Source organism: Brassica oleracea, chromosome C6, assembly GCF_000695525.1.
Source record: "Brassica oleracea var. oleracea cultivar TO1000 chromosome C6, BOL, whole genome shotgun sequence".
NCBI lineage: Eukaryota > Viridiplantae > Streptophyta > Magnoliopsida > Brassicales > Brassicaceae > Brassica > Brassica oleracea.
Window position 1 is genome coordinate 1,587,375 of NC_027753.1, and position 27,941 is coordinate 1,615,315.

At 36.5% G+C, this 27,941-nt stretch overlaps 5 protein-coding genes across 8 annotated transcripts; 3 read left to right on the forward strand and 2 right to left on the reverse strand.

The window, feature by feature from the left end:
* Positions 1 to 8,195: 8,195 nt before the first annotated feature.
* On the forward strand, positions 8,196 to 10,043 carry LOC106297168 (glutathione S-transferase T3-like). The gene is made up of 5 exons (XM_013733445.1): positions 8,196 to 8,408; positions 8,534 to 8,585; positions 8,767 to 8,835; positions 8,946 to 8,994; positions 9,368 to 10,043. The coding sequence occupies exons 1-5, from the start codon at positions 8,196 to 8,198 to the stop codon at positions 10,041 to 10,043; spliced, it is 1,059 nt and encodes a 352-aa protein (XP_013588899.1).
* Positions 10,044 to 13,539: 3,496 nt separating this feature from the next.
* Positions 13,540 to 14,362, reverse strand: LOC106296896 (WPP domain-containing protein 2). The gene has a single exon (XM_013733139.1). It carries the CDS (start codon positions 14,249 to 14,251, stop codon positions 13,730 to 13,732), a length of 522 nt encoding a protein of 173 aa, XP_013588593.1. The 5' UTR covers positions 14,252 to 14,362; the 3' UTR covers positions 13,540 to 13,729.
* A 728-nt stretch (positions 14,363 to 15,090) lies between these two features.
* LOC106298371 (cyclin-A3-2-like) lies at positions 15,091 to 17,333 on the forward strand. Its single transcript, XM_013734480.1, has 7 exons — positions 15,091 to 15,673; positions 15,873 to 16,105; positions 16,197 to 16,349; positions 16,454 to 16,487; positions 16,581 to 16,730; positions 16,815 to 16,949; positions 17,039 to 17,333. The coding sequence occupies exons 1-7, from the start codon at positions 15,362 to 15,364 to the stop codon at positions 17,108 to 17,110; spliced, it is 1,089 nt and encodes a 362-aa protein (XP_013589934.1). The 5' UTR covers positions 15,091 to 15,361; the 3' UTR covers positions 17,111 to 17,333.
* A 3,816-nt stretch (positions 17,334 to 21,149) lies between these two features.
* Positions 21,150 to 23,081, forward strand: LOC106300678 (cyclin-A3-4-like). Of its 2 annotated transcripts, none has more exons than XM_013736877.1 (7): positions 21,150 to 21,627; positions 21,703 to 21,935; positions 22,020 to 22,175; positions 22,269 to 22,302; positions 22,387 to 22,536; positions 22,621 to 22,755; positions 22,845 to 23,081. In XM_013736877.1, the coding sequence occupies exons 1-7, from the start codon at positions 21,340 to 21,342 to the stop codon at positions 22,926 to 22,928; spliced, it is 1,080 nt and encodes a 359-aa protein (XP_013592331.1). In that variant the 5' UTR covers positions 21,150 to 21,339; the 3' UTR covers positions 22,929 to 23,081. The 2 variants fall into 2 exon arrangements, with proteins under 2 accessions (XP_013592331.1, XP_013592332.1); XM_013736878.1 differs by having other exon boundaries at positions 22,023 to 22,175.
* On the reverse strand, positions 22,810 to 25,591 carry LOC106300676 (metal transporter Nramp2). 3 transcript variants are annotated; one of them, XR_001262052.1, is made up of 5 exons: positions 24,858 to 25,591; positions 24,527 to 24,663; positions 23,767 to 24,419; positions 23,273 to 23,564; positions 22,810 to 22,986 (listed from the first exon to the last, which is right to left on the reverse strand). XR_001262052.1 is itself a non-coding variant. In XM_013736876.1 (4 exons), exons 1-4 carry the CDS (start codon positions 25,433 to 25,435, stop codon positions 23,331 to 23,333), a joined length of 1,602 nt encoding a protein of 533 aa, XP_013592330.1. In that variant the 5' UTR covers positions 25,436 to 25,591; the 3' UTR covers positions 23,159 to 23,330. The 3 variants fall into 3 exon arrangements, 1 of the variants encoding a protein (XP_013592330.1); XR_001262053.1 differs by lacking the exon at positions 22,810 to 22,986 and adding an exon at positions 23,012 to 23,152; XM_013736876.1 differs by lacking the exon at positions 22,810 to 22,986 and having other exon boundaries at positions 23,159 to 23,564.
* Positions 25,592 to 27,941: the final 2,350 nt, after the last annotated feature.

Here is a 27,941-nt window from a genome sequence, read left to right on the forward strand (position 1 = left end):
TCTCACCTCATCTAACTTCTCACCATTTCTTTTTAGCTTATTAGTAACCGTCAAAGACTCTTGAGAAGTAATCTGAGATGAGTTCTCCTTCCTTCATTTGTAATGCTTCAAATTCTCCTCTTAGAGGTTGAAGACGTACCTTCTTAGCTTGTTCTGCTCCCTTGTAAGATGTCTGAAGCTTCTCCCATGCTTCTTTGGATGTCTTTGCTCCAGCAACCTTCTCAAATGTATCTTCATCTAATTCTTGAAAGATTAGACAGAGAGCCTTCTTGTCTCTCTTCCTTGAATCTCTCAAACCATCCTTTTGTGTTTGAGATAAACCACCATCATTCTTCGGTTCAACGAAGCCTTTCTCGACTATCTCCCACACATCATTTGCTCCTAAGATAGCCATCATCCTAAGACTCCAATTGTCATAGTTGCTCTTAGTGAGCAATGAAACTTGGAAGGGAACACCATTGTTTGCCACCTTCAAAAGGAACTTGTAGCTCATATACCACTTTGTTGGAATGAAAAACTTTGTAGAGATGAAGAAAATGTTTAAGTGTTTGAAGAGAAAGTGTTTTGTGTGAAGAATAAAGCTTTTTATAAGGGCAAATCTCCAAAATAGCACATTTCTAAGTTTATATCACAAAAATAGCACTCAAAAACTAAAATGACCAAAATAGCACCTTTCTAAGTTTATCCTTTGAAAATTTTAATATTTTTATTTTTCAAAATTTGAAATCTTATCCCCAAAACTTTATTTCTCAACCCTAAACCCTAAACCCTAAACCCTAAACCCTAAACCCTAAACCCTAAACCCTAAACCCTAAACCCTAAACCCTAAACCCTAAACCCTAAACCCTAAACCCTAAACCCTAAACCCTAAACCCTAAACCCTAAACCCTAAACCCTAAACCCTAAACCCTAAACCCTAAACCCTAAACCCTAAACCCTAAACCCTAAACCCTAAACCCTAAACCCTAAATCCTAAACCCCACCCTTTAACTCTAAACCCTAAGTTTGTGACTTTTGATAAAACATTAAGTGCTATTTTTGTGACTTTTGACCTTGAGTGCTAGTTTGGGAACATAAACTTGATTTAGTGTTATTTTTGTCTTTTTCTCTTTTTATAACTTAGAAGAGGATTTTTATTACTTGTTACAAACTTGTATTATTTCTTGGTGATGCAAAATGAGAAGAGAGTGGAGGTATTTATAGCCTCTATTATACAAAATATCTCAAATATTTTAATCCTAAATCTAGATAATTCTAACATAATATCTAGATTATTTTATCCTAATTTTCTAGATAATTCTATAAGAATATCTAGATTTTTTATTTTAAGGAAGTGAATGATTTTTCTAGAATTTGGGCTAAGTTTTGGATCAACACATGATTAACACAATAATGTTTGATCCAAATCAAGTTTACTTTTCAACAGAATGCACTACGGTTGCTTATCTCTGTAATTTTGATGCTTCTTTTCTTTTATACACTAAGTGATTGACGCTTACGTAATCGACGCTTACTAATATATTAGCCCTGTTCGGGGCATGGTCGCAGCTCGTCTAGAGTCAGCGAAAAAAAAACAGTGTATTTTTGTTGCTTAACACACAAGACACGGAGAACAACGGCGCGCTAATGTTAATAATATTAGACGCAGCTGCAGTTTCCGAACGAGATCTGATCGCTTAAAATTCCAGCGTCAGCCGCGTCTTATTCCGATAACTCTTTTCAATGTTGCGGCGATATTTTTTTAAGCTCACGCCATCCTCCGCATCGTTTAATTTATTGCCGCTCATAGTAATCGCCGCGTCCATTATCCGAACAGGGCTATTGTAGCTTGAGGACTCCTGTGATCAAGTTGATGTATAATCTTTGTTTGTAACTGAAACAAATCTAATATATATTGAAATTCATATTTAACATGTATTTTATTGCTCTTTGTGGTACAGTTTGTGTTTGCATGTTTTTTACGTTATTGAATGCTTTATTTGCATGTTCATCATCATAGTAATTTAGTTTTTGTTATTTTTTTTTATCACAGTTTCAAGTGGTCTTCAAGGCGAGCGCCTCGGTGCGCCATGGCGCAAAGCACATACCTCATCGCCATGGAGCGCCATGCGCCTTTTTAAACACAGGCACCAAGCGTAGCCTCAGAGTTAGCCTTGCACCTAACTAAAAACGCTTCCTGCACCTTCTTCACATTCTCCTCTTTCCCTCCTCAAGTCTTAAGCGTGATCTGCTGCAACGCCCTCCCAAACGAAACGAGCACCGGCGTCGTAGTACTTCTTGCAATGCTCGCCGAGACTGTCACACGTGACGAAACTGGTTCAGGGAATAAAGAAGTGTTGGAAAAGTCTCACAAGTCACAAGAAAACTGCACACTAATTCATGAGAAGTGATAAACACAATTAGGATCATACTCAAAACCAAAAAAAAAAAAAAAAGTCAAAGTCAAAGTCTTTAGAGAGTATGGTTGGTTTCAACATCAGCTAGGGATGCTAATCATCTTCTGTAAAATTTGCTAAAGCAAATTAAGAACAAGACCCGAGATCTCAAATCCCTAGGGCACGTTTACTCAGAACCCATATGATCAGCAGCTAAAAGAAACGATTTAACAGTTAATTAGGTAAGATCAGAAGAGAAAACAAAAGAAAAATTAAAAGAAGAATGAACGTTTAAGAAGACAGATCAAAAGTTGATTGCTTACCAAAGGAAAGTCACAAACAAAAATAATCACCGGCGTTCACCGTCAGAGAGAGAAAGAATTAGCTCTACTTACCCTAATTTCCATTGAAAGGGATTGAAGTTTTGAAGCTGCACGGATGAGGAGAAGAGAAATGAACAACACATATAGGGTAAACAGGTATTTTAATCGTTTTGTGGTTTTTTCTTCTTCTTTTTAATTAAAACTTAAATCAGTTACGAATTAATTTTAATTTTAATTAAGGTTAATTTGGTTAATTATAAAGGTATATTAGTATTAACTTTATTATAAATCTTATTTTCTAAAAAATCTTCTAAAAATCTTATTAAGACAAATCTAAATCGAAAATATCTCTTTTTTTCCAATTTTTCCTAGAAGATATTAAGAGTATTTCTGAAAAGTCGTGTAATATTAAGTTGTTTGTTTCTGTTATTCATATCATGGTCTCTATTTATTTATACATATAATGTTTCCTAATACTCATGTTCGAAACTTTGCTAGGCGTGAGTTTGGTGGTTGGTCCGGACCTCGCGAGTTAACAAAAAATCGGAAATTAAGCAGGGAGTAATCGAGGATTAATTTTAATGTTTTTATCCATTTTATTAGATAAATTTATATATGTTACTTTATTTTCGATTCTATTTGGTATAATGCATCGTGGTCTGGTGGAATAGTAAGACTATAATAGCTACCTCAACATGTCTTCAATCTCCGTGTACATATCTATACTATTAAAGCAGGATCATATTGTTCTTTTTACCTTAGCATGTCCTTTCTTTACTAACATTGCATGTTTCATTAAGGGCAATCAAGTAATATTAATAACACATCTATATTGGGCCTTTTTTTGGATCCAGCTCATTGTCCACATCAGATCTCTCTTGGGCTATTTGGGCCGATTAAGAAATCAGATTTAATTCCCACATTTTTTTTCTTTTGGGCCATTGGGTCCAAGTTCAAATAATTTTTTTTCAACCATTCTTAATTATTTAATTTAAGCATTCATAAAAAAAATTGATTTTTTCTTTGAAAAGTATAAATCTTTATTAAAAGTATATAATTATTTTTATTAAAAATATTAACCACATAATAAAATTAATTTATCAGTGTTATACCAACTTAATTCATTAAAAAAATAAAGTTTAATTTTTAAACATAAATAGTCATTTATAAAGAAAGATAAAAAGTTTAAGTCTTTTATAAATAAAACACAAATATATGAAATATGACATTTACTAAATATTTTGACTATTGAAAAAAAAATAATAATAAACTCGCGCTTTGAAAGCGCGGATCAAAATCTAGTTTTGTATTATTTTTAATGTTTTTTAATGAATGGCAAAATTGTAAATAAGTCTTCTTCTTCCTTTTGTTGTCGTTTAATTTTTCTGCAATTTCCACCATTACAAAAGCTATAGATCTGTCACCATTCACGGAAATCTTGAGTGTTTCTTAATGTTTTTTTCACCAAATCTTTAGATATCACATTTAATTTTCTATTTCAAGCATTAAACCCCGAAAAATTGAGATTTTTTGGTGAACCTGATTTTTTAACTGATTAGTGTGAAATCGCCGCGCTTGACCTCCGCCGAGCGTTGCAACGATGCGTAATCGCCCTCCGCGTCCGCGTTTTCGAACATGGCCTAATACTATCGAGAAGAGGAGTTTACAATAATGGAAATATTCTAAATAGATAATAAACACGAGCTAGTTGGGATATATACGAATATCCTGTAATAATCTATGCTACATCGATTACAAAAACAAAGAAAAGAAAAAAAGCAATTCTGTTGAATACCTATTTTTGAGTTTTTATCACAAAAATAACTTTCACATAAGAAAATGAACTTTTTTTTTGAAATTTTTTTTTTTAAAGTTTAAAACTCTATCTCCAAAACTCCGTCCTAACTCTAAACCATAATTCTAGATTAATTAACCGTAAGTTAAAAATATATTTTCACTCTTTAATAAAATTTATTTTGATTATTTTCTTCATTCAATAATATTTATGTGACAAAAACTAAAAAATAGCTATCATAGAAATTTCTAAAAGAAAAAAAAAGTAAAAAAAACCCTAATTATGAATATTTGAGGAGAATGACTGAAGCTGATACCTGGAACAACAACAATGCGCACAAAGAAATTGACGAGTGAGTACGTCAAACGAAAGAATCCAGTTGCGTTATACACGGTATCTTTTAAGTGATAGACTATTCAATCTCTCAATCAACTCCAGTTCTCTGTAACAAGAAGAAAAAGAAGAAGAAGAAGAAGAAAATTGAGCTCAGAAATTTGAATTTGGGGAAATCTCTCTCGCACTTGGTTATTGTGCTCTGTCTCCGCGTGCTTTTATAACAAAAACCCTTAAAGTTGCACAAACACAAAGATTATAAGAACTTCATCTCCTTGAGAACACGGTCGAGTTTGATGTTCCAAGCTCTTAGAGCAACTGGTGCAAATACTTCGTCGAAGTCTATGCCTTGTTTTTGCGCCTAGCCTTGCTTTGTATTTGATCACCGTTCCATCTGCATTCCTCTTGATCTTATAGATACACTTCAAACCTATCGGTTTCACACCTGCCGGCTTCTTGAAGAACTTCCAAGTCTTATTTTTGATGATAGATTCGATCTCTGCCTTCATTGCATCGATCCAAGCTTGTATCACTGCAGCTTCGATGTAACTTTCTGGTTCACCATCGATGGTGAGCAAGAGTCTGCCACCTTTAAATTCAGCAAGTAGGATGTAATCATCGAACCGCTTTGGTTTTCTGATGTTATGGCCATATCTTGATGTTACATGTTGGTCTTGGTTTGCATCGTTGTTCTCTTGTTCTTCGTGGTGTTGGTGATCTTGATGCTCATCACCATCTCCTTCCTCTGTAACATCGATATGAGGAAGCTTGAATGATCCACGTTTGTTGATAGTGTATACGATGCGGTGAGATGTCTAGTTACACTGTTTTCTTCACAAAAACGAATGAAATCAGAAGATGTGAACTCTCCTCCTCTATCGGTGCGAAAATTCTTGAGTTGTAGCTTTGTTTGATTCTCCACGTACTCCTTGAACTTTTTGAACCGATCGAACGCTTCACTCTTATCTCTTAGCATCATCGTCCACATATATCTTGAGTAATCATCAATTAAGACGAATACATATCTATTGTTCGCTGGTGTTGATGGTGATATCGGACCGCACAAGTCACCATTTACCAACTCCAATACGTGTGATGCTCGAAACTTTGCTTTAGGCGGGAAAGACTTCCGAGTTTGCTTCCCAACTAAGCAGGCACTGCACACATCTTTCTCGTGTATCACCTAAGGCATCCCTGCTACCATCTCCTTGTCTACCTTATTCTTCATGACTCCAAAGTTCACATGTCCTAGCCGTGCATGCCACGTCCATGTAACATCAGTTTCTTGTATTTGAAGACACTTCGGATATTCAACCTCCATTGGCGTCTTGTACAATCGGTTTGGTTGCCTTGCGACTTGTACTAATAGCCTTCCACGGGGATCTTTCAGGATCAGTAAGTCTTCTTTCATATTAACCTCACAGCCCATCTCGGTTGCTTGTCCAAGACTTATGATATTGTGTTTAAGACTTGGGATGTAGTAGATATCTTTGAGTGCTCTTCTCTCCCCTGTTTTTCCGATGAACGTGATCGAGCCTTTCCCAACAAGCTCGACGTTTGATCCATCACCGAATTTGACTTTGCCTTTGATGCTCTCATCTAGGTTTGAGAAGAACTCTCTCTTGCCTGTCATATGGTTACTTGCACCATTGTCAAGGTACCATATACTCGTATTTCCATCGCATTCACCAAACCTCTTAGGAAACACTCTCTCTTCATTGAGGAATACTACTTCATGCATATATAATGCATCTGCTTCTTGTGTTTCCGTTAGGTTAGCTTCTTCTCTTGGTCGTGTAGGACAATGTGACACGAAGTGCCCCATCTTGTCGCATCGCCAACATCTAACCTTAGAGTAGTCCTTCTTGGTCTTGTCTGAAGCTTCTCTTCCTTTGTTATGACCATCAGAACAATTAGACCATCTAGGTCCTCTTCCTCTTCCTCTTCCACCATAACCTCTACCTCTGCCTCTTCCTCGCGAGTTGTTATGGCTTCCACTACCTTGCATATCATTCTTTCCAAACATGAGCTTCGATTGAGCTTCATCTTGGGTTTCTTCTTTTATGCGTTCTTCGAAAGTCTTCAGTCTCCCAACAATACTTCTTGAATTTAGATCCAACACTTGTTCTAACGAAGCTACGATGTGAATGAACTTCGTTCTTGGAAGTCCCTTCAGAAACTTCTTTACCAGCTTTGATGCTTCCATTATCTCTCCTAACGCGGCTGCTCTCGATGCTAAGCCTGAAAGTTTTCCTGCGTAGTCATCCATCGTGTCTGTGTCTGTCATCTTCAGTTTGTCGAACTCAGACATCAAAGTTTGTAACCTTGCTTCTCTCACGCGATCAACACCTAGGTTACGGGATTTCATAGCTTCCCAAATCTTCTTCGATGTATCATGTTCTCCAATCTGAAGTATTAGCGCCTCCGGGACTGATTGAAAGATTAGAGCAATCGCCATATTGTTCTTCTTTGCATCGTTACTCCCTGGATCAATTGTATCCCAAACTTCGTATAAACGAAGCATAACTTTCATTCGCATCGACCATACGGTGTAGTTGGTCGATGTTAGCATCGGACTCGTATATCCTTCTTCATCTCAAGACCTTTATCACGTGCTTGAGAATCGTCTCCCATGTTTTGATCGAAGTTACAACTCCTCTTGTAAACGACCTTCGAAACCTGGAGCTCTGATACCAATTTAAAGTTACACAAACACAAAGATTATAAGAACTTCACTTCTTATTAGATTTCAAAATTCTCTCAAAACTAAACCTTTCAATGTGTTTCTCATGATGGAACATCTCTCCATGAGAACTCTTTATATAGGAAGAAACTACATCTTTTCCTAAAGGCGAAGCTACATCTTTTCCTAATAATAATATGGAAACATTCCTAAGCTCGATATGTTTTCCTTTTTCCTTAACCCATCAAACTTCACTTTAATGAGTTAACTTGCTCTTCCAGTTAATTGGAATTATCCAACAAACCCATACTTGGGCTTGGGCTTAGATTTCTCCTTGTGGATCAGATTCAAACCATATAAATTGCTTTCATACAGTAGAGTTCTAATATTTGAGAGGATTAGACCATCATTAACCATGAACCTTAATAGGTTTCTTAGGGGAAAAGTGATTAAAATTAAATCAGAACAAAAGAAAAAAGGGATTATCGATCCTTACTTTGGGTGTTTGGTGATCGATTATTAGTGGGGTGTTAAAGCCACGTGTCAACTTCCTAGATTAAGTTATATTTTCTATTTTCTTTTCTTTCTTTCTTTTCTTCTCTGGCTTCGTCGCTCTGTCTTCTCGTTTTCTCCGTTCGAAGGACAGAGGCGAAACCCATCGCCACCACCACAGATCCTCCACACAGATGACCACCGATCCTCCACCGATCGATCCTCCACCGATAGAAACCACCACCGATCCTCCACCGATCGAAACCACCATTGTTCGAAAGAAAGGTTCGAAACCACCACTGTCTCTCTGTCTTCTTGTGTTCTCCGTAACAGAGGAAGGATCGAAACACACCACCGATGGAAACCCACCACCGAGGCCGACGATTCCTCTGGCCCTCGATCCTTCTGTACCTCGATTTCTCTGTCGATCGATTCTTCAAATCTTCTCAGTTCCACGGCGAGTCCCTCGATTCCTCTGTCTTTCTTCAAATCGTTTGATGTCTCTGACTCTATTTCTCTGTTATTTTTGTAGTTACCGGAGCAATTGAAGCTGTTGAGTGACAGAGAAGATAATAGAGGACCACGTTCTTGTTCATCAGATTGATGTCATTAATATTGAGAACAAGAACGACTTCTACTCTGGAAGGTATACTTTCTTTTGTTAATTTAAAAAATGCCTATACTATTTGATAGATGTTTGTTTAATGTCGTCCAAGTTAATAGTTTCAACAAGTTTTAATTTAATTTTTTGGGCTTATAATGCAGGGAGCAATGAGGCAGATCAGAGGATAGTAGCTTGGAAGTGTCAGAAGCTGCTCCTGATTGCAAGTCCAGGTAACGTTCTATTCCTAAAAGCTTTTCTTGCTTTTATCTTAATTGATTGCGTTTGGTAGTAGTTGATAGAGTTTAAGATCATCTGGTTGTGAGAATTAGGTTGTGGTTAGGGTTAAAGCGTGTGATGGTTAGGGTTAAAGCGTGTGATGAATGCGTCTGGTTAATGTTTCAATAGTGGATAGAACTGAATGCTTGTTAGATACATGTCAACTCACCTCAATGCTTGGTCTCTGTTTTATGTTTATCTGCTTGGTGAGTTAAATGCTTGTTTTAGTGTTACTTTAGGAGATGGTTAGGTACTAAATACGTTAGCTATATGTTAGTTCAGTTCATTTCATCTTCTTCTCTTTTCATCTTTAAATCTGAGTATCATTCTTGTCTTTCTTTTCATCTTCGAACATCTTCTTTTCATCTTCCAACATCTTCTTCTCTTCATCTTCCAACATCTTCTTCTCTCTTCTCTATCAAATTAGAATATGGATTCCTAAAATCCATATAGCCATTGCCCTAATTTTGTTGATATGCTTAACAGTCAACAAGATTATCCCCCTTCTGAACTCGGTTCATCGCAGCTCCCTGTCTTTACTTCCCAATGTAATGAGACATCAAGCTTCTGTGAAGACTCACCTACCCAGCGCAAAGAAAGAAAGAAGTGGACTCCCGCAGATGATCTAGTGCTCATTAGCGCCTGGTTAAACACCAACAAGGATCATGTCGTCAGCAATGAGCAGAAAGCAGGTGCTTTCTGGAGCCGCATTGCAGCTTCACCAAAGGTGGAAAAGGGTGATAAGCGAGAACCTCTTCGGTGTAAGCAGAGGTGGCAGAAGCTAAAAGATCTTGTGTGCAAGTTATGTGGATCCTATGCGGCTGCAACAAGACAGAAAACAAGTGGTCAGAGTGAGAGTGATGTTGTGAAACTGGCACACGAGATCTTTTTCAACGATCACAAGCTTAAATTTAACTGTCACCATGCTTGGGAGGAACTCCGCTATGACCAGAAATGGTGTGAGCATGCTAGTAGTAAGCTTGCTGGAAGCGCTAAGAAGAGAAAGTGTGAGGATGGAGCGGAAACAGCAAGCTCTCAAGCAATTATCAATCTAGATGAGCAACCTACCAAACGTCCAGCAGGTGTCAAGGATGCGAAAGCAGCTTCCGCAAAGAAACCAATAGTAGATAAGGAGGATGCGTTAAAGTTTCAGGCCATATGATCTATTAAAGAGAAGGACTTGGCCCTGAAAGAGAGACTTTCGAAAATGGATCTGCTTAATAGTCTCATTTCAAAAAATGAGCCACTTTCTGAAAAAGAAGAAGCACTAAAGACTAAGCTTCTTACAAAGATGCTGGATAACTAGTAGGAATGTCTCTGTGGCTGTGTCTTGTTCATGTTCTTGTGTTATGTTATGTTCTGTTATGTCTTTAAATCGAGTGTCTGTGTCTTCTTCATGTTCTTGTGATATGTTCTGTTCTGTCTGTGTCATGTTATGATCTGTGTCATGTTTTATAATAAAATGTTTCGCGTTGTATGTGATCCGTTCTTTTATAATAAACCATGTATCTTATTGCCTCTGTCTTGTCGTGTGCAGAGTGAAAGAAGGCAGAAGACGAAGGACACAAAATTCAAGCTGTATGTGACGAGTGTTTGAAGTCACGAGTGTTGCAAAAGTGTTGTATGAATGTGTGTTGTAGTCACGAGTGTTGTATGTTTGAGTGTCACGAGTTTTGTATGTTTCTGTCACGGGATTTTTATGTATGTGTCACAATTTTTTGTGTTTTGGATTCTTGTGATTTGTATGTATGTGTCACGATTTTGGTAGATGATTGTGTCACTCTTCTCTCTTGCTCTATATAAAGCATTGCATTGTATACATATCATCATCACGAAAACTCGCCTTCCATTCTTATCATCATCACAAACACACTTGTTTGCAAAGCACTCGCCTTCCATTCTGATCAGTTTTCCTCTCTTCTCCTTGATAACAAATCCCTTCATACCAGACCCATAACAAATCCATTCTCTCCCTTCTCTCCTTAACACTCTCGATCATAACAAATCCACTATCTCCATAACACTCGATCATCACCAAAAAAAAAAATATTCTATGGCTTCTTCTTCTCATAACACTTTTGAGGAAGTAGATGGTTTTGATCAATATTTTGATCAATATTGATCAAACGTTCGAGGAATTATCCTTAACTTCTGGTGTTTAAAAAGATACAAGGAAAAAAAGAAAAAAACGAGTTCACATCGAAAGAAATCGTGAAGAAGACGATGTACGTTTATGGAATGATTATTTCAATGATACTCCAACATATCTTCAAAATCTATTTCGGCGCCGATTTAGAATGAACAAGCCATTGTTCATGCGTATTGTTGATCGACTCTCCAATGAAGTTGAATTCTTTCGACAAAAGAAAGATGCTCTCGGAAGGTTTAGTCTCTCTCCACTTCAAAAGTGTACAACAGCCATTCGTGTCTTGGCATATGGTACTGCGGCTGATGTTGTTGACGAATACGTCTGACTCGGTGAAACTACTACCCGGTCATGTGTGAAACATTTTGTGGAAGGAATAATAAATTTATTCAGCGATGAGTACCTAAGAAGACCAACACCGGCTGATCTTCAACGTCTACTTGAAGTTGGTGAGTTCCGTGGTTTTCCCGGGATGATAGGAAGCATCGATTGTATGCATTAGGAGTGGAAGAATTGTCCCACCGCTTGGAAAAGACAATATTCACGTGGTTCGGGAAAACCCATGATTGTTTTAGAAGCGGTTGCTTCATATGATCTACGGATATGACATGCGTTTTTTGGACCTCCAGGTACCTTAAATGATATCAATGTTCTTGATCGCTCACCCGTTTTTGATGACATAATAAAAGGTCAAGCTCCGCAAGTCACTTTCTCTGTCAATGAAAGAGAGTATCATTTGGCTTACTATCTCACCGACGGTATTTATCCGAAATGAGCAACTTTTATCCAATCTATTCCAATGCCACAAGGGCCGAAAGCGGTTTTATTTGCTCAACATCAAGAAGCTGTCCGAAAAGATGTCGAGAGTTCTTTTGGAGTCTTGCAAGCTCTATTTGCCATTGTTAAAAACCCCGCGCTTTTTTGGGATAAAGCCAAAATTGGGAAGATTATGAGAGCATGTATCATACTCCATAGTATGATAGTAGAGGACGAACGAGATGGATATACTCAATATAATGTTTCAGAGTTCCAACACGGAGAAGAGACCGGAAGTTCACATGTCGATCTCGATTTTTTTACAGATATGCCTACAAATATCGCCAATATGATGGGTGTTCGAATTAGAATTCGTGATAGACAAATGCATCAACAACTCAAACATGATTTGGTTGAACATTTATGGAGTAAATTTGGGCGTGATGAAGACAACAATTGAGTTCAGAATGTTTCTTTCAAATTATTCTCGTTTATTTTAGTAATCTTTGTTTTTTTTTAAATTTCAAAATCTATATTTAAAATGTTCTCTTTTATTATGTTTTATTTAGTAGATAAATTTTATCTTAAAAAAAAAATTAAGAACCCCTAATTAAAAAACTACCATTGGAGCACACATTTCTAATACTTTCTTAACTCAAGTTTTTAAGTGAAAAAAGCACAATCAATTAATTACAAAAGCATTAAGAACCCCATTTGTGGTAATAGGGCTAATGTTTGCTCTTAATATTGGGGCTTTTAAATCGGGAAATGGTCAAATATCAAATCAACATGCCTGACATTTTCTGGGATTTAAAAATTTTAAAGGCTTGGGATTGGTTTGAATACCCAGACGATCGGTTTAAACAACTGAAAGTTTTCGGTGAACCGGCGAGTCTCCCTTCTTGTTCTTTGCATGGGAAAATGACAATGACAATCTGCCCAACCCACAAGTTCAGCAGGATTAGGGTGGCAATTTTAATAAAAACCCGCGGGTTTCGCCCAACCTGTGGGAGACAGGTATAGATCGATCGATTACCATATACAACAACCAAGTAACTACCATACTACTGAATCTACTGTAAACTGAATTCCCAATTGATGAAAAAATTCTGTATGGAATGGAGAAAAAAACAGAGTTGTATAGAGAAGACTCGAGAGAGGAACATAGAATCTGTGAAATTGTATAAGGGCACTGGTGAGTTAAACAAATGCAGAGTTCGACGAACTCCAACGAATGCTCACCTAAGCTTAGAAAGAGAGAATCAAGCCAAATAAATAGGGTGCTCTATTGTAAAAAATGTTTTACTACAATTAAAATGCAAAGAATAATGAAGAAGCAAGAGGGAGAAGATAAAATGCAGAAAAAAATCACTTAATTCTATGTAAGACGACACAGTCAATTAACAATTTATCTAACCCAAAAGAAAATAACATAAGAAGAGAACCAAATGCAAGTAGCAGCTACGAGCAGCAACAATGAGTTACTGTAAGTAAATCGTGTTTCCATGTTTTACTTCATGAATTATAAACTAAACATGCTGCTAAGTTACACACACCCAAGTTCAAAATCTAAATAACTTAAACCTCTAGCTCTAAAATATTAAGATTCAGAGTATTGCAAGTAGAAAGGAGATTCAAGAAATTGAACACACTGTACCAGCATTCACAAGGACATGACCAAAGGATACTAGCAGCAAGTAGAGTATGAATGCATCAGCGCAAATGAGCGGATGATTTAATGCTAATTGCAAAGTGGTTAACAAGTCAAACCAAGCAAGCAGCGAATTAGGAAGAAGGAACCATCTTCAGACAAGCAAATACCAAAATCCACAACCAAGTCATTACAATAACAGATCTCGTCATAAATTTCTCAGAACCTCATATGAATCTGGCAAAATCAAAGCGAACGCTAAAAGATAACGGAATCAGACAGAGTAAGCCAGACCTCAAGCCTCACTCTTCTCCGCCTCAGGAGCCGGGTCGTCTTTCGTAGCGTCCGTCGCTTCGTCGTTCCCGTTTCCGGCGGTGGCTGCAGATCGATCTTTCACAGTCTCAAGCATCCTTTTGCTAATCTCCTTGGAATAAACCTCAAGGATCTTGATCCCATCGTCGTCATCGGACACAGCGCTCGATGCGACGCCGAACGCTTCCTCCTCGATGGATTTCGCGACGGCGGAGGCTTCGTCGGAGTTGAGCGTTCCGTATCTCTTGGAGAGGATGGATTCGGTGGATAACGTCTCGATCAGGCGGTTCAAGACGGCGTCGCGAGTTTTCTGCGTCGGCGGCCAGATACGGAGCGAGATGGATCCTGGCTTCGTCTCCGCCACTGATTCTTCCTTCTTCAGATCTGCGGCTTTTGAGGTTTCATCCGATGTCTGATCTTCCGTCGCGGACAATGTGTTGGAGTCTTCTGATTCAGGCTGCGGATGCGAGACGGTGGTGTTGATTGTTTCGGCGGTTTCTGCCATTTTTTCAAAGTGAATTTTAGGGATTCTGAGATAATTTTCAGAGATTTCTTTTGTTGGTTCGGTGATAGAGAGGAAAGAAGTGAAAGTGTTGTCTTTACGACATTCATTGGTTGGTTTGGTATAACCGATATACAATAAATTAATATTTTTAAAACATAAATATTGCTGTTCTCATTTAGTTGAAAAAATTAGGGCATCTCCCATAACATTTTTAAGTATTTGTCACCCAAATAACACTAAAAAAAATAAAATGATTAACATAGACATTTTTTATTTTAAAAATTTTAATATTTATTTTTTATTTTTCAAAATGTATCCCTAAAACCCAACCAGTTAACTCTAAATCTTAAATCTAGATTAGTTAACCATGGGATATAAACGCATATTTACCTTTTAATAAAATTTAATTTGGTCATGTTCTTCTTTGAAATATATTTTTGTGAAAATAAAATAAAAAATGCAGAATTTCTCAAAAAATTATGTATATAAATTTCTGACAAAAAAGCACATGATATAGATTGATGAAGTTATCCAGTTTCAAGTTGAATAATTTTAAAATATGATATAATTTAGTCATAACTTTTATAAGTTACTGAAATAATTTTTTTAAAATAAATAAATATTTATATTTAGTTACGTAGGATATTTTTCATAAATAATTGGGACATAATATTTATAAAACATATTAAAATGTGATTCAAATTATTTTTGTAGACAATTAGAAGGGTGTTTGAGTAAATCTATAATTCTGTAGAAAATCTATAATAATAAACGCGACAAAATTTTAAACATGTGAATGAAATATGTTTTCAGTGGCACGACGATAGCAAGAGAACCGGCAAAACAAATTTCAGACACAAATCTGATGAAAGTTTGCCGCCAAACAAACAAATTTCAGAAGACTTTCGTACCTCCAAAATTTTGTTTTCGACACTGAAAAAAACTCAAAATCAAACACAGAGCGCGAGAAACTTTAATTTCACCTCTAAAAATTGCTCAGGAATGGCGCTTTTGCTCGGTCTTTTTCTTCCCCCTTCTCACCTTCACTTCTTCCTCCCATCCAAATCTCGATCTCGATCCTTCCCTCTCTCTCACTTCCTTCTCTAAGACATGACGCAGCAAGAGATCTGCGTGAGGGTAACGAGAGCGGCGGCGAAGAGAAAGGCTATGGCCACGGAGGAGGAACGTGTCACCAAGAAGAGAGTGGTTCTTGGCGAGCTTCCGAATCTCTCCAACGTCACGAATCTTTATCAGAAGAGAGAGGTCGCCAAGCCCACCAAGAGTCTTGGAGCGAAGCAAAGAAAGGCGGCTCCTCCTCCTGTGGCTTTGGCTGCCACTGATGACATTGATGCTCGATCTGATGATCCTAAGATGTGTGGACCTTATGTCTCCGACATCTACGACTATCTCCGTGACATGGAGGTACTAATAGTCTCGATTTAAGTGGAATTAAACATCAATTAGCTTTAATTTGAAGTTGTGGGTTTTGGTCTGAAGAGTTTCAATTTAAGATTGTTCTTCCCAGTTTGGTTATATGTTCTTATCATAATCGGATTTGGTTTGGACATATTATGTGAAGCTGAAAGCTTATTGTTTTTTTTTTTAAATGTGATGAACTCAGGTGAAGCCAAAGAACAGGCCTCTGCCTGATTACATCGAAAAGGTTCAGAAAGATGTAACACCAACCATGAGAGGTGTTTTGGTCGATTGGTTAGTTGAAGTTGCTGAAGAGTACAAGCTCTTGTCCGAAACGCTCTATCTCACTGTCTCTTACATCGATCGTTTCTTGTCCTTAAAGACTGTCAACAAGCAAAGGCTTCAGCTTGTCGGAGTTTCTGCTATGCTTATTGCCTCGTAAGCATCTTTGTGTTCTCTCTTTTTTGCTATGTCTAGAACTTATGAGATTATTATTCTTCTTCTTCTTTTGGTTATTGGAAACGAGTAGGAAGTATGAAGAGATAACTCCTCCCAAAGTAGATGATTTCTGTTACATCACTGACAATACATTCTCGAAACAAGATGTGGTGAAGATGGAGGCAGATATACTTCTTGCCCTTCAGTTTGAAATGGGAAGGCCTACGGTCAACTCTTTTATAAGGTTAGATTGTGTGATGAAACCATGTCTCTTACTGATAAAACGTATTGGTTTGTATGGTTCATTGTCCTCATTGTGTGTGTGTTTTTCCTTTTTGTTATGTGCAGACGGTTCACAAGGGTTGCTCAAGAAGATTTCAAAGTAAGCGCAATATATAGATTTGAGATCTGCACTTTGTAACGTTTGTGGAGTGTCAATTGCTGATGAGATTCTCTTTCTATGTCTTTGTTTCAGGTGCCACACTTGCAGCTAGAGCCACTCTCTTCCTATTTATCAGAGTTGAGTATATTAGATTACAAATCTGTGAAGTTTGTGCCATCTATGCTGGCTGCTTCTGCTGTCTTTCTTGCTCGGTTCATCATCCGTCCAAAACAACATCCTTGGGTAAACATTTTGTTCTCATTCTCTTACATGTAGAATATTTTGAACGAGACACTAATTATCGATGGTTGTGATTGATGTAAACAGAATCAAATGTTAGAAGAATACACAAAGTACAAAGCATCTGATCTACAAGAGTGTGTTGGAACCATACATGACTTGTATCTGAGCAGAAGAGGAGGTGCTTTACAAGCTGTAAGAGATAAATACAAGCACCACAAGGTAGATGATTAAAAATATTTTTTTAATAATGAGATCATTTGAATTATTAGCATTCTTGATCCTTAATTGTTTCTCCCTTTTTGTTACAGTTCCAGTGTGTTGCGACCTTGCCTGTATCACCAGAGCTGCCAGTTACCTTTTGGGAGGATGTGACCATTTGATCTGAAACTTATCTTTTGGCTGAGGTTTTGTTTATCTCTGGCAAATGTTACCCGACTTGCTGGTCAAGTAGTATACAGATTCTATAGCTGAACCTGGTGTAGTTAGAACTATTGAAGTGAAAAATAATTTATGCATGTGTGTTATATGATTTGTCATTCAAGTATCGCTTTGTATACAAGATTAGTATGTACCCCTGGAAGCTGGAATAATACAGTAAATTTAGTTTGTTTAAGCAATGAGCATCCTTTGAAAGAACAGAGAATATTTGCTTAGTTTAGTTGATTCATCGCCAAGACTACAAGTAATTATTGACAAGTTCCTTATATCTCGTCTATCTGATTAATGACTACAGTAGTTCTGCTATGTTGTATATTTCAGATCTGACATCAAAGCTCATTATAACAAAATCTTCCCCCACCACACCAGTATAGGCTAGATAATACATCAGCCCTTATGCATTGCCCATAAACATAGCAAGAACAATGCTGATGATTAGTTTTCCATGATTTTTGAGCTGATCCCAATGTAAAAACTTCACACACTTATTAAGAACTTCTATTAGGGATGCACACTTCTCTGTGTTTACCTTCAGTGAGATTGTATCCTAAAAACATTACTCTGTTCAGAGTTTATGTTAGGTTTGAGTAAAGTTAACAATTGTCTCATGATAGGGTTCTAAACTACAAAATTTCGTGATTCTACAACAGATTCCTTAAGGAGGAAGTGGATATGTTGTCTGGAGAATTTCATATGATACCGTTCAACTGGCTTAGAAGAAGATTTCAATATTTCTAATATATTAATCGAGGAGCATTACAATCTTTAAGTGTAGCCGCATGTTATCATTAGGATGATTCTAAGAATAATTAGAAAATAAGTCGATACATCTACATATATATATATATATTATATTTTTATTAAATTAATTATCAAATTGATTAGAAGTGTATAAAAGAATATTCTTCATTCTTTTCTTAATTAAAAGCTACAGAATTAACTAATTTGATTAACATATATACGACAATTGATGATTTTGAATAATTAAGATTTGATAATAGTTTTTGTATCCTTCATCATTTTTTTTTAATTTATATTATTAAAAAAAATTAAACAATCACATTAACCATATAATAAAAAATCTAAACTTTTTTTTCTTATAAGTTATATTTTGAATTTTTTAAAATGACTATAAATTACTAAAACTTTATAATCGTTTTAAAAAATGCAAATATATAAGAAAATCATATGATCATAAAATCATATGAATATGAAGTATCATTTAATAGATATTCAGATTAAGTATATATATATATATATATATACATATATATTATTTAAATTAAACTATTTACCATATAAAATAAATGAATATGTTAGTTTTGAAATTTTCATTGAAAAAGTATTGAGACATGAATATTTTAATTTTGAAATTTGCATTGGATTTATAAAAACGATTATAAATTACTAAAACTATTAAAAATATTGCACTGAAAATTTTGTGATTAATGGTTTAAATTGGTTTGTTACATAAAATTTAAAAATGTTAATAAAATCATATGAGTAGGAACTAGGAAACTTCAATTAAATATTCATATTAAAATATACTAAATATTTGGCGGTAAAAATATTTTTGACCGGATTTTGGAAATGTTATTAAAACGATTTAGGAAATATAATATTAGAGACTAAGTAAATCTAATTGGTTATTTGAGAATCTCCAGTTCGTAAAATATGGAAGTTCGTATTATTTAAAAAAAAACCAAATATTTGTAACTATAGTTAGACTGTATTTTAATGTGAGGAGTTAGTAATATTATATGTTAAGAGAAATATTTAAATAATAGTTTAAAAAAATATTCTACCAAGAATCAAGTTGGATCCAACTTTGTGATTATGTTTTAATAGATTGTATATATTAAGATATATGTGATGTAAATAAGACAAACCAAAACTATTTTAAACAGATAAATGGTAAATATTTTTTTTGAAAAGATTAGTGAACACACCTTTCTCTTCTATATCACATTATTAGTCTGAGTATTTTTATGTAATTAAAAAACGAACAACAGAAGGACAAACATAATATACATAATCTGTCATTCAATATTTATACATGTTTTAACCAGATAAAAATATTTGCACAAACAATCTTCATACTTAGTTTGAAAAGAATAACTATTGTAATTATATAAATTTAAGTTTTACTCCGCACAGGGCGCAGGTTATCACCTAGTAGATTATTTATTCAAGAGACTTTCATTAGATTGACGTTTTATACTAATAATATGATAGTAGCTAGTTTAAATCGGCGCTTTGCGTGAGATGAGCTTTGTATATACAAATTATTATTTTTTACTATTACTTATTTTCTTTTACATATTATGAAACAAAAAAATAAAAATATATAGAAACCATTAACTATTACGTATAAAATTAAATTGGCGCAAAACATAAATCAAAGCAATCATTTTTGTTTATTTACAATTATTTTATGGTAAATAAATCTAAAGAGTAACTTTATCTATTTTGTATGGTATATGATTAAACTTAAATGATATTAACACATATATATATATATATATATAATTTAATATGACTATTTAATAAATCAAACTTTCTAATCATATGGTTGTATGATCATTTCTATATTTCTTATAACAAAAATTTAAACCATTTATAACAAATTTTCAACGTGTAACTTTTAATATTATCAATAATTATAATGGTTTTTAAAAATTATATATAAATTTTTAAATTAAAATATTAAGTTTTCAATACTTTTTCAATTCAAAATTTTACACGATAAGAGCAAGAGTGTTTGTCACTCGATATCTGATTAAAGCGATCATAATGAGTTTAATCGCTTGAATGCTCCTTGAGCTCGCGCGTTAAAACTGTAAAACCTCGATCTCGTCTCGAGATGAAGGAATATCAAGTTATGTTAGGCTTGATCCCTCAACATAGTACATAGGAAGCTTGGTCCATTAGTGCAGCCCCAGTCCTTGTCTCTTCTGAGATAGTTTGATGTAATTCGATATATGGTGGAAATCCAGATCATCAATTTGTCTTACTAAATATATACTCAGAGAGAGTCTTACCCTCGTTTCCCTAGTATACTCTTATAAAAATCTATGTAGTGGGATTTTGCGCCCACAGTGATGATAAGTTTTTGGCACACCCGAGAAAGTACGCCAATTTATTTCACAACTTCTGCCATCCATCAAGCTCCATCTATCTCCCGTCAATTTGTCCCGTTTGCAGGAATATGGTGATTGGGCTGCATCTGAGGTTCAGGTGCGGTTTCCCTTCGCGTTTATCCTTCTCTATTATGCCTTTTTTGTTTCGATTTCCTTTCTTTGCATAGCTGATTGTGTATTTTGAATGCAGTTTCAGATGAAGGTCCATGCAAACTGTGTATTTGGTATTTACGAACGTGTGTACAAGAAGCTCCAAGTCAATTTTGTGGACAATAATCGGCTACTCGAATCATCCCTCGGGGAACTTGAGGCAGGTAATTGTGGGTTTAGGACCAAAGTTGATCATTTTCGGGATGATGTTAAGATGTCCACATCAATTATTAAAAAGCGTGGAACAAGATCATTATCTAACCAAATTCCAGTCTCAACTTCATCATTGATTTCTCTTCTAGTCGTATTTGTCAGATCATTTTTCTAAAGGGTTAGATTGTTTCTCAAAAGTTTGTTATGGCTTCCGCGATATATCATGCCAATTTTTATGTTGTTTTCTTTCATAGACCATATTAAATAAAAAAAGTTTAGACGAAAAGGGAATAGTGATGCTATTTTTACTACACTAAATTTGGTTGAATGGTGTTATTTTTTTTATATTTTATTGGAGATAAACTTAATATTAAATTTGGTGTTTTGATGTTTTAAGTATTAGCCGGGTAAGAAAACAAATATTGTGAAAAAGTTTAGAAAGAAAAAAACAGCGGCCGTGACGTAGAATAAGATTAAGAATCCCAAAATTTGGCTGTGTTAGAAAAGAAAAAAAAGCCCCAAATATGGGAATGTAAATCACAAAAAGTTCGAAAGCGCTTGAAAAAAAGAAAAGCGCCATGACCTAAAAAAAGAACTCAATCAATTTCTCTCCCTCAAGGAAATGGCGCTTTTACACATTTCATTTACATTTCTATATTCAGTCTAATCTGTCTCTCCTTTTCTCGCAAGCTCCTCCCCTCTTCTCTCCTCCTACCCACTGAGAATCCATGTCGGAGAATACGAGGATGACGAGGGCGGCGACGAAACGAAAAGCCTCCACAGCGTTTGCGACGGCGGACGAAAACCCAGTTGGCAAGAAGAGAGTTGTTCTCGGAGAGCTTACCAATGTCGTTGCACCCAATCAGGAAAGAGAGATCCACAAGCCTAAATCAACTCTCACCCCCGCGAAGAAGCAGACGAAGAATGCTCCGATACCTCCTCCTCCTGGATCCGTCGATCCTCAGATGTGTGGACCTTACGTCGCCGACATCTGTGCGTATCTCCGCGAAATGGAGGTAATTGCTCTTATTACATAACTGAAGCACTGTAATGCTGAATGGTTGTTTTATGTTTTGTTTGGTGAAATTCAGGGGAGGCTGAAACAAAGACCTCTACATGATTATATTGAGAAGGTTCAGAATGATATAACGCCTAGCATGAGAGGGGTTTTGGTGGACTGGTTAGTGGAGGTTGCTGAGGAATACAAACTTGTCTCCGACACACTCTATCTCACTGTCTCCTATGTCGATAGATTCTTGTCTGCAAAGCCTATTCACAGGCAGAGGCTTCAGCTTGTGGGAGTTTCTGCTATGCTTATTGCCTCGTAAGCATCTTACTCCCTCTCTTTTTTTTATTTTTTCCCGCTTATTGTGGTTGGCTTAAGTAACTCTTTTGCATTGGAAAAAAGTAGGAAATACGAAGAGATAAGTCCTCCTAAAGTGGAAGACTTTGTGTACATCACTGATAATACGTTTACAAGACAAGATGTGGTGTCCATGGAGGCTGATATACTTCTTGCTCTACAGTTTGAGTTAGGATGTCCAACCATTAAAACGTTCCTAAGGTTCCATTTTGATGTAATACTTTGGTGTTTATTACTTACTATCTTGTTCTCATTTTGATTGTTCTGCGCTTTTTCTATGTTGGGTTTTTGCAGACGGTTCACAAGGGTTGCTCAAGAGGATTTCAATGTAAGCTCGAAAACCCATGACCGTTTGCAACTTAAACCAGTTTCAACTGTTAATCCTTGGTGTTTTCCATTGCCTTCTTTGCAGGAGTCACTATTGCAGCTAGAGTTCCTCTGTTGCTATCTCTCAGAACTTAGTCTGTTGGATTATAGCTGCGTGAAGTTCTTGCCGTCTCTTTTGGCTGCTTCTGCTGTCTTTCTTGCCCGGTTCATCATCCGTCCAAAACAACACCCTTGGGTAATTGATGAGAAGATCCATGACTGTTTCTTTTACAGAGATCTGCTGAGTTCTAACCTAAATCTCTTTTGGTGATGTAAACAGAGTCAAATGTTAGAAGAGTACACAAAGTACAAAGCGTCTGATCTGCAACAATGTGTGGGTATCATTCATGACTTGTATCTAAGCAGAAGAGGGAACGTTCTTGAAGCTGTTAGAAATAAATACAAGCAACATAAGGTAAAAAAAATCATCATTACAATGATATAACATAGACTAAACAACGACATTTCTATATGGCTAATATCTGATTCTCTTGGGTTCTACAGTTCAAGTGTGTTGCAACCATGCCTGTTTCACCTGAACTGCCTCTTGCTTTCTTTGAGGATGTTACCATCAGAGACAAGGCGTAAAGAAGCTTGAAGCCTTGTGTTGGAAGTTGTTAGTGCCTGGATTTGGGTTTGTATATAACTGCCATTAGAGTCGCAGTTTAGTATTTTTTTTTTTGCTAAAAGTAGTTAAGAAATTTCTTTTTGGTTGGCCATTTATTTCAATGGCTGACTATGAGCTGGTTGATTGTTTTGTTTTTCTGCTTTTGTACGATGTAAAAGCCTCTTTAGATCGTATTGGGAATATACTATTAAAAAAAAACAAAACAAAAAGTACAATGTCACATTCGCAAAACCTATATGCTAAAATAGACTCTTTATCACTAGTTTTGCGTTTTGATTACGTATAGAGGATGAAGTTTGTTTACCGTTGTATCTTCAAAATGTAACATATGCGGCCTGAAGGGGCAGTTATTTTTGTGCAGCCTAGCTATTGGAAACTGTCACTCTTTTGGGAAGTTCTATGGAAGAGGAAGAAGACCAAGGAGAAGGAATAAAGTTGCTGTGTGAAATGAGGTAGACTATAAAGGCAACATAAGCGGTTGTCCAGACACAGACCGTAACTCCAAACATAAACCCGTTCACTTCTGATACAAAGAAATCCAACAGAAGGTACCCATTGATGATCATTACAAGTGCAGCCACAGTCCAAGCTATTCTCTGCAAGATAAACCAATAAAATCCAATCAATTCACAAAACCCTAGACTTATGACATCATGCTTCTCTATTCCATTAAGGACGCAAACTTGAGGCAACTATAAAAGGATATATAAGATGGAGTCATATACACTCATTAACCTATGTAGGGTCATACCAAGTGAAAATCTCAGAGCTTTTATGGTAAAAGAATGTGAAACTAACCTGGAGAATAGGTCCAATCTTGAAGTCCCCCATAACTTCTTCTTTAGATACCAATGTTAGAAGAGGGAGAAGAGCAAAAGGAATCTGTACAGACTGAAGCACATTGAGCCATTCATTCAAAACATCCAAGGAAGCTTCGGAAGTGTTGAACACGATTGCCACAATCATGGTCGGCACAATAGCACAGCTTCTTGTTATCACTGCCCTCATCCATTTCTTAAGCCGAAGGTTCAGAAACCCTCCCATTATAAACTGTCCAGCATATGTACCGGTTATCGTACTGCTTTGTCCGGCTGCTAACAACCCTATTCCCCAGATATAGAGAATCGGAAGAAGCCCACCTCCAAACTTCTCTTGGAGATACTGACCAGCATTAACTAAGCCAATGTTGTTAGCTTTCTCGGTTCCGTAAAACCCTTTTGCAAAGACAGTAGTCACAAACAAGTTGATCATGAAAGAGATGAAGAGCGCGACAGATGACTCGATCAAATAGTAATTTAGCGCTTCTTGGACCCGTGATTTCCTCTTTGGGTCGATTTGCCTCGACTGTACAAGAGCCGAATGCAAGAACACGTTGTGAGGCATTATGACACAGCCAACAACCCCTACAGCTTGTCTAATTGTCTTTGAGCTAAGTCTTGGAAGTAAAATACCTACCATGACCACAAAGATCTGAATTGTTTAAGCAAAGAGAGTCAAAATAAGAGAGAGAGAGAGAGAGAGAGAGAGAGAAGAGAAGTAAATGGTCTTCTTTTGTTACCTATCATAAGTTCTTTTCCACTTGGCTTGGTTTCACCAAACATCCAAGCAAAAGACAAACCCATAGTTGCAATCAAAACTGCAAAAACAGCTTCTAACTTCCTCACACCATAATTCTCTAGAAACAAAAATAAAAAACTGTTTGCAAAGAATCCATTAGCCAAGCTTTCAAGAAAGACAAGCCAAAGGAAAAGCAAATGTTCCTAATTTCAGATTAAAGCAAAGTTTTCTACAGATTAATATGTGAGTTTCAAACTCAGTTAGCTCTCAAAAGGGAAAAGCAAACTTAAAGTTTATTGATATCTCTAAACAGATATCTAAGGAAGACCCACCAATCCGACGCCGTAATGACAACACCGGCCCAGAGAGGCAAGACGCCACGGCTAAGAATCTGAATCGCTATCGCACTACCGATAACCTCTTGAATATCAGCTCCGATCAGAGCGAGCTCGGCCATAGACCAAAGCAAATACCTCGCCCAAGTCGGATACTCGTCGCGGCAGAGCTCAGCCAGATGTCGACCGGTGGCGACACCGACTCTAGCGGAGAGCATCTGAATCAGTAACCCCATAGCGGTGGCCCACATTAGGAGCCATAGGAGAGAATAGCCAGCGATGGCACCAGCTTGTAGATCTCCTTCTAGATTCCCTGGATCTAAGAAGGCTATGCTCATCAGGAAACCTGGACCCGTGAACAGCCACAGTTTCCGCCACGAGAAAGGAGGTGCTGCCGCGGGATCGCCGGCTGATTCGAAATCGACGATCACGATCTTGTCACGAGATTCGAACGCGGCCTCTGATTCGGATTCGGATTCGGGTTCTTCCTCGTCGGAATTAGAGGGAAGAGACTGGGGAGGAAGAAGGCGGTCAGCTTCCTCCACTTTCTCCGCGACCTTGACGTCATTTTCCATACCCTAACAATACTAAGCACGAGAAGGGGAATATTCCGTGAGAATATACTCCCGCCGGCGGAGAGAAAGGGGAGCGCAAGTGGAGGTGGCGTCGTTTTGTCCGACTTGGATGAATGGGAGGGCGGGAGGGAGGGAGGTTGCAGTTCACCACTTGAGCATCCTTACTTTTCCTTATGGTTATGTTTTATGGAACACTTTTAGAAATTAAAAAGCATTTCTTTCTTCTCTTCTCATCTTTTTTTTTTTATACCAAATCCCATGTATATTAATAAAAAAACATTAAAAAAATTATAACTTTAGTTTGTATTAATTAAAAAAAATATCATTATCACGTAATTAGAATACTAATTTTGCTTACGTGGCGATTTGAGAATCAATTGAGAATTTTGTTAGTCCAAAACTAAATTGTCAGAAAATATTATATTATATATTATGTTCATTATAGACCATTCATTTATCAAATTGAATTATTTCCTTAAATAAAACCTACGAAATTACCTAATGTGATTAAGATATATATGACAATTAATAATTGTAAATAATAAAGATTTGCTAACAATCTGTATATTTTCTATCATTTTTGTTTAATTATTTATTATTAAAATAAATTACATAATTACAAAAACTGTTAAAATTCTCACATAATATATTGCTAAATAGCTAAGAGTTTAAGTATTACAAAATATATTTTAATATTGAAATCATAGTCGAAATTCTGAAATTTGGATCAACATGATAGTATGAATAAAAAAGCAAAGCCGATAAATTTGAACTAAAGTTTAGCTCAAAGATTATGTGGATAAACACTTTTGTAATGCAACCAATCGAAAAGCCCAGTCCGAGCGAAATATTTCCTCTCATTCTCCCAAATGTGAAGAGCAATCTCTCAAGGACTCAGTCTATTTTTAATATTGTTTTGATTTATTTTTAATTCGAAAATTAAATCATTTACACATCTACCCTTTACCTGTTATAAATCATGGAGTGGATTGCCATTAACCAGGCCCGGTCCAAGACCGGCCCAATACCTAGAAGATGGAGAGACGGCCGAAGCCCTAGAGAGAAGAGAGAGAGAGCTGACTTCAGGAGAGAGAGAGAGGCGGCCACAAAGCTTGGAGAAAAGGAAACCCTTTCCTTTTTCTAGTAGATGTAATCTTTCCATTATTATGTATTAGTAGTTTTTCTAATCCTAGTGAGTTTAGGTTTTGGATACTTTTCATTTATCTTCATCTTGTAATCCTTATATAAAGGAATCCCCTTGATCATTAATAATACACAGAGAAATATTCAGTCTCTAAACTCTCTAATTACAACACGTTATCAGCACGATAGACTCCAAAACCTGGAGACAAAACCTAACATAAAATCCATCACATATAAACCCTAAATCAGGCGCAACTTAAAATCAATCTATCTCTCAAACCCTGAGAAACCAGACAACGAGCTACATATCAAATTGAAGCCCTTGATGAGACGAATCCATCAGCGCAAACCGTTCATCGATCCGATCTCAGACGCGCCCACACTCACAGAAACAATACGCGGCGCCGTCTTGGTCTTTTGAAACCGTAATCCTGAAGAACCCTAAATTGTTCTTGCTTGCGTTCCGGCTTGCAAACTCCGATCAAGCTCAGCTTCAGACGTTCCCTGTCTGTGATCAACGTCCTCACCCTCAGCTCAGCTTGCGTCCAGCTCAGACCAAATCCCCGACCAGACGCAACCGTCCGCGAGAAGAAACAAGCTCTCGATAGCCCTCGGCAACGCGACCCGATAGGAGCCGTCCCGCGCCCGTTTGTCTCAGCTCGTCTCTGATCTTTGGAGGTCCGGTTTCTACAATCTGCAAAACAAAGGTAATCCTAATTCTGAGAACATGAATCGAACCTGGTTGTTTTATAAAGATTGAAACCCTAAAAGATAATCTCTAAAACTAAAAGCCATAGGTTAAATAGATCAATCCCCTATGAGTAAATCGGAGCTCTATAAGTTCGATCTAAAACTAAGAACGAGATTGATCCATTGATCAATTAAAATCAGAACCTTAAAGGTTTTGAATCTCAAATCAAATCCCCTTGATCAAAGATCAAAGTTTTTTAAATCCCCTAAAACCCTAATTTTGGAATTGAAAACCCTAAACCTATAAGCTTTAAATCGATTTTATTTGTTATTGTATTGATTTTTTTGATAAAATCTGAGGTTTAGGATTGTTAGATTGATTGAAATAATCTGATCTAGAATTTAAATCTTAAAGGCCTTGAAACCTTAATCTTAAAATTGAATTCTACTAGTGTTTAAATCGGAAACCCTAGAATTGATTAAGGATTGCTTGCATACATATGAATCTGAATATGAATTGCATTCATACTGTTTAAATAAGAATCGACCAACATGTAGTTTATACAATCTTGAAACCGTTTGCATTAAGTAGAACTACATGGCCGTGTGGCTTGATGATTGTTTCGCACCATGGTCGATTAGATTGCTTGATTTTCATAAATGCGTAAGACAT

Coding starts and splice junctions, on each gene's coding strand:
- LOC106297168 (XM_013733445.1), top strand. CDS start 8,196: ATGACCACCGATCCTCCACCGATCGATCCTCCACCGATAGAAACCACC. Junction 8,409..8,533: donor CTCTGGCCCTCGATCCTTCT/GTACCTCGATTT, acceptor TTATTTTTGTAG/TTACCGGAGCAATTGAAGCT. Junction 8,586..8,766: donor AGAAGATAATAGAGGACCAC/GTTCTTGTTCAT, acceptor CTTATAATGCAG/GGAGCAATGAGGCAGATCAG.
- LOC106296896 (XM_013733139.1), bottom strand. CDS start 14,251: ATGGCAGAAACCGCCGAAACAATCAACACCACCGTCTCGCATCCGCAG.
- LOC106298371 (XM_013734480.1), top strand. CDS start 15,362: ATGACGCAGCAAGAGATCTGCGTGAGGGTAACGAGAGCGGCGGCGAAG. Junction 15,674..15,872: donor ACTATCTCCGTGACATGGAG/GTACTAATAGTC, acceptor TGATGAACTCAG/GTGAAGCCAAAGAACAGGCC. Junction 16,350..16,453: donor ACGGTCAACTCTTTTATAAG/GTTAGATTGTGT, acceptor TGTTATGTGCAG/ACGGTTCACAAGGGTTGCTC.
- LOC106300678 (XM_013736877.1), top strand. CDS start 21,340: ATGTCGGAGAATACGAGGATGACGAGGGCGGCGACGAAACGAAAAGCC. Junction 21,628..21,702: donor CGTATCTCCGCGAAATGGAG/GTAATTGCTCTT, acceptor GGTGAAATTCAG/GGGAGGCTGAAACAAAGACC. Junction 22,176..22,268: donor ACCATTAAAACGTTCCTAAG/GTTCCATTTTGA, acceptor GGGTTTTTGCAG/ACGGTTCACAAGGGTTGCTC.
- LOC106300676 (XM_013736876.1), bottom strand. CDS start 25,435: ATGGAAAATGACGTCAAGGTCGCGGAGAAAGTGGAGGAAGCTGACCGC. Junction 24,420..24,526: donor TGGAAAAGAACTTATGATAG/GTAACAAAAGAA, acceptor TGGTCATGGTAG/GTATTTTACTTCCAAGACTT. Junction 23,565..23,766: donor AGATTGGACCTATTCTCCAG/GTTAGTTTCACA, acceptor TTTATCTTGCAG/AGAATAGCTTGGACTGTGGC.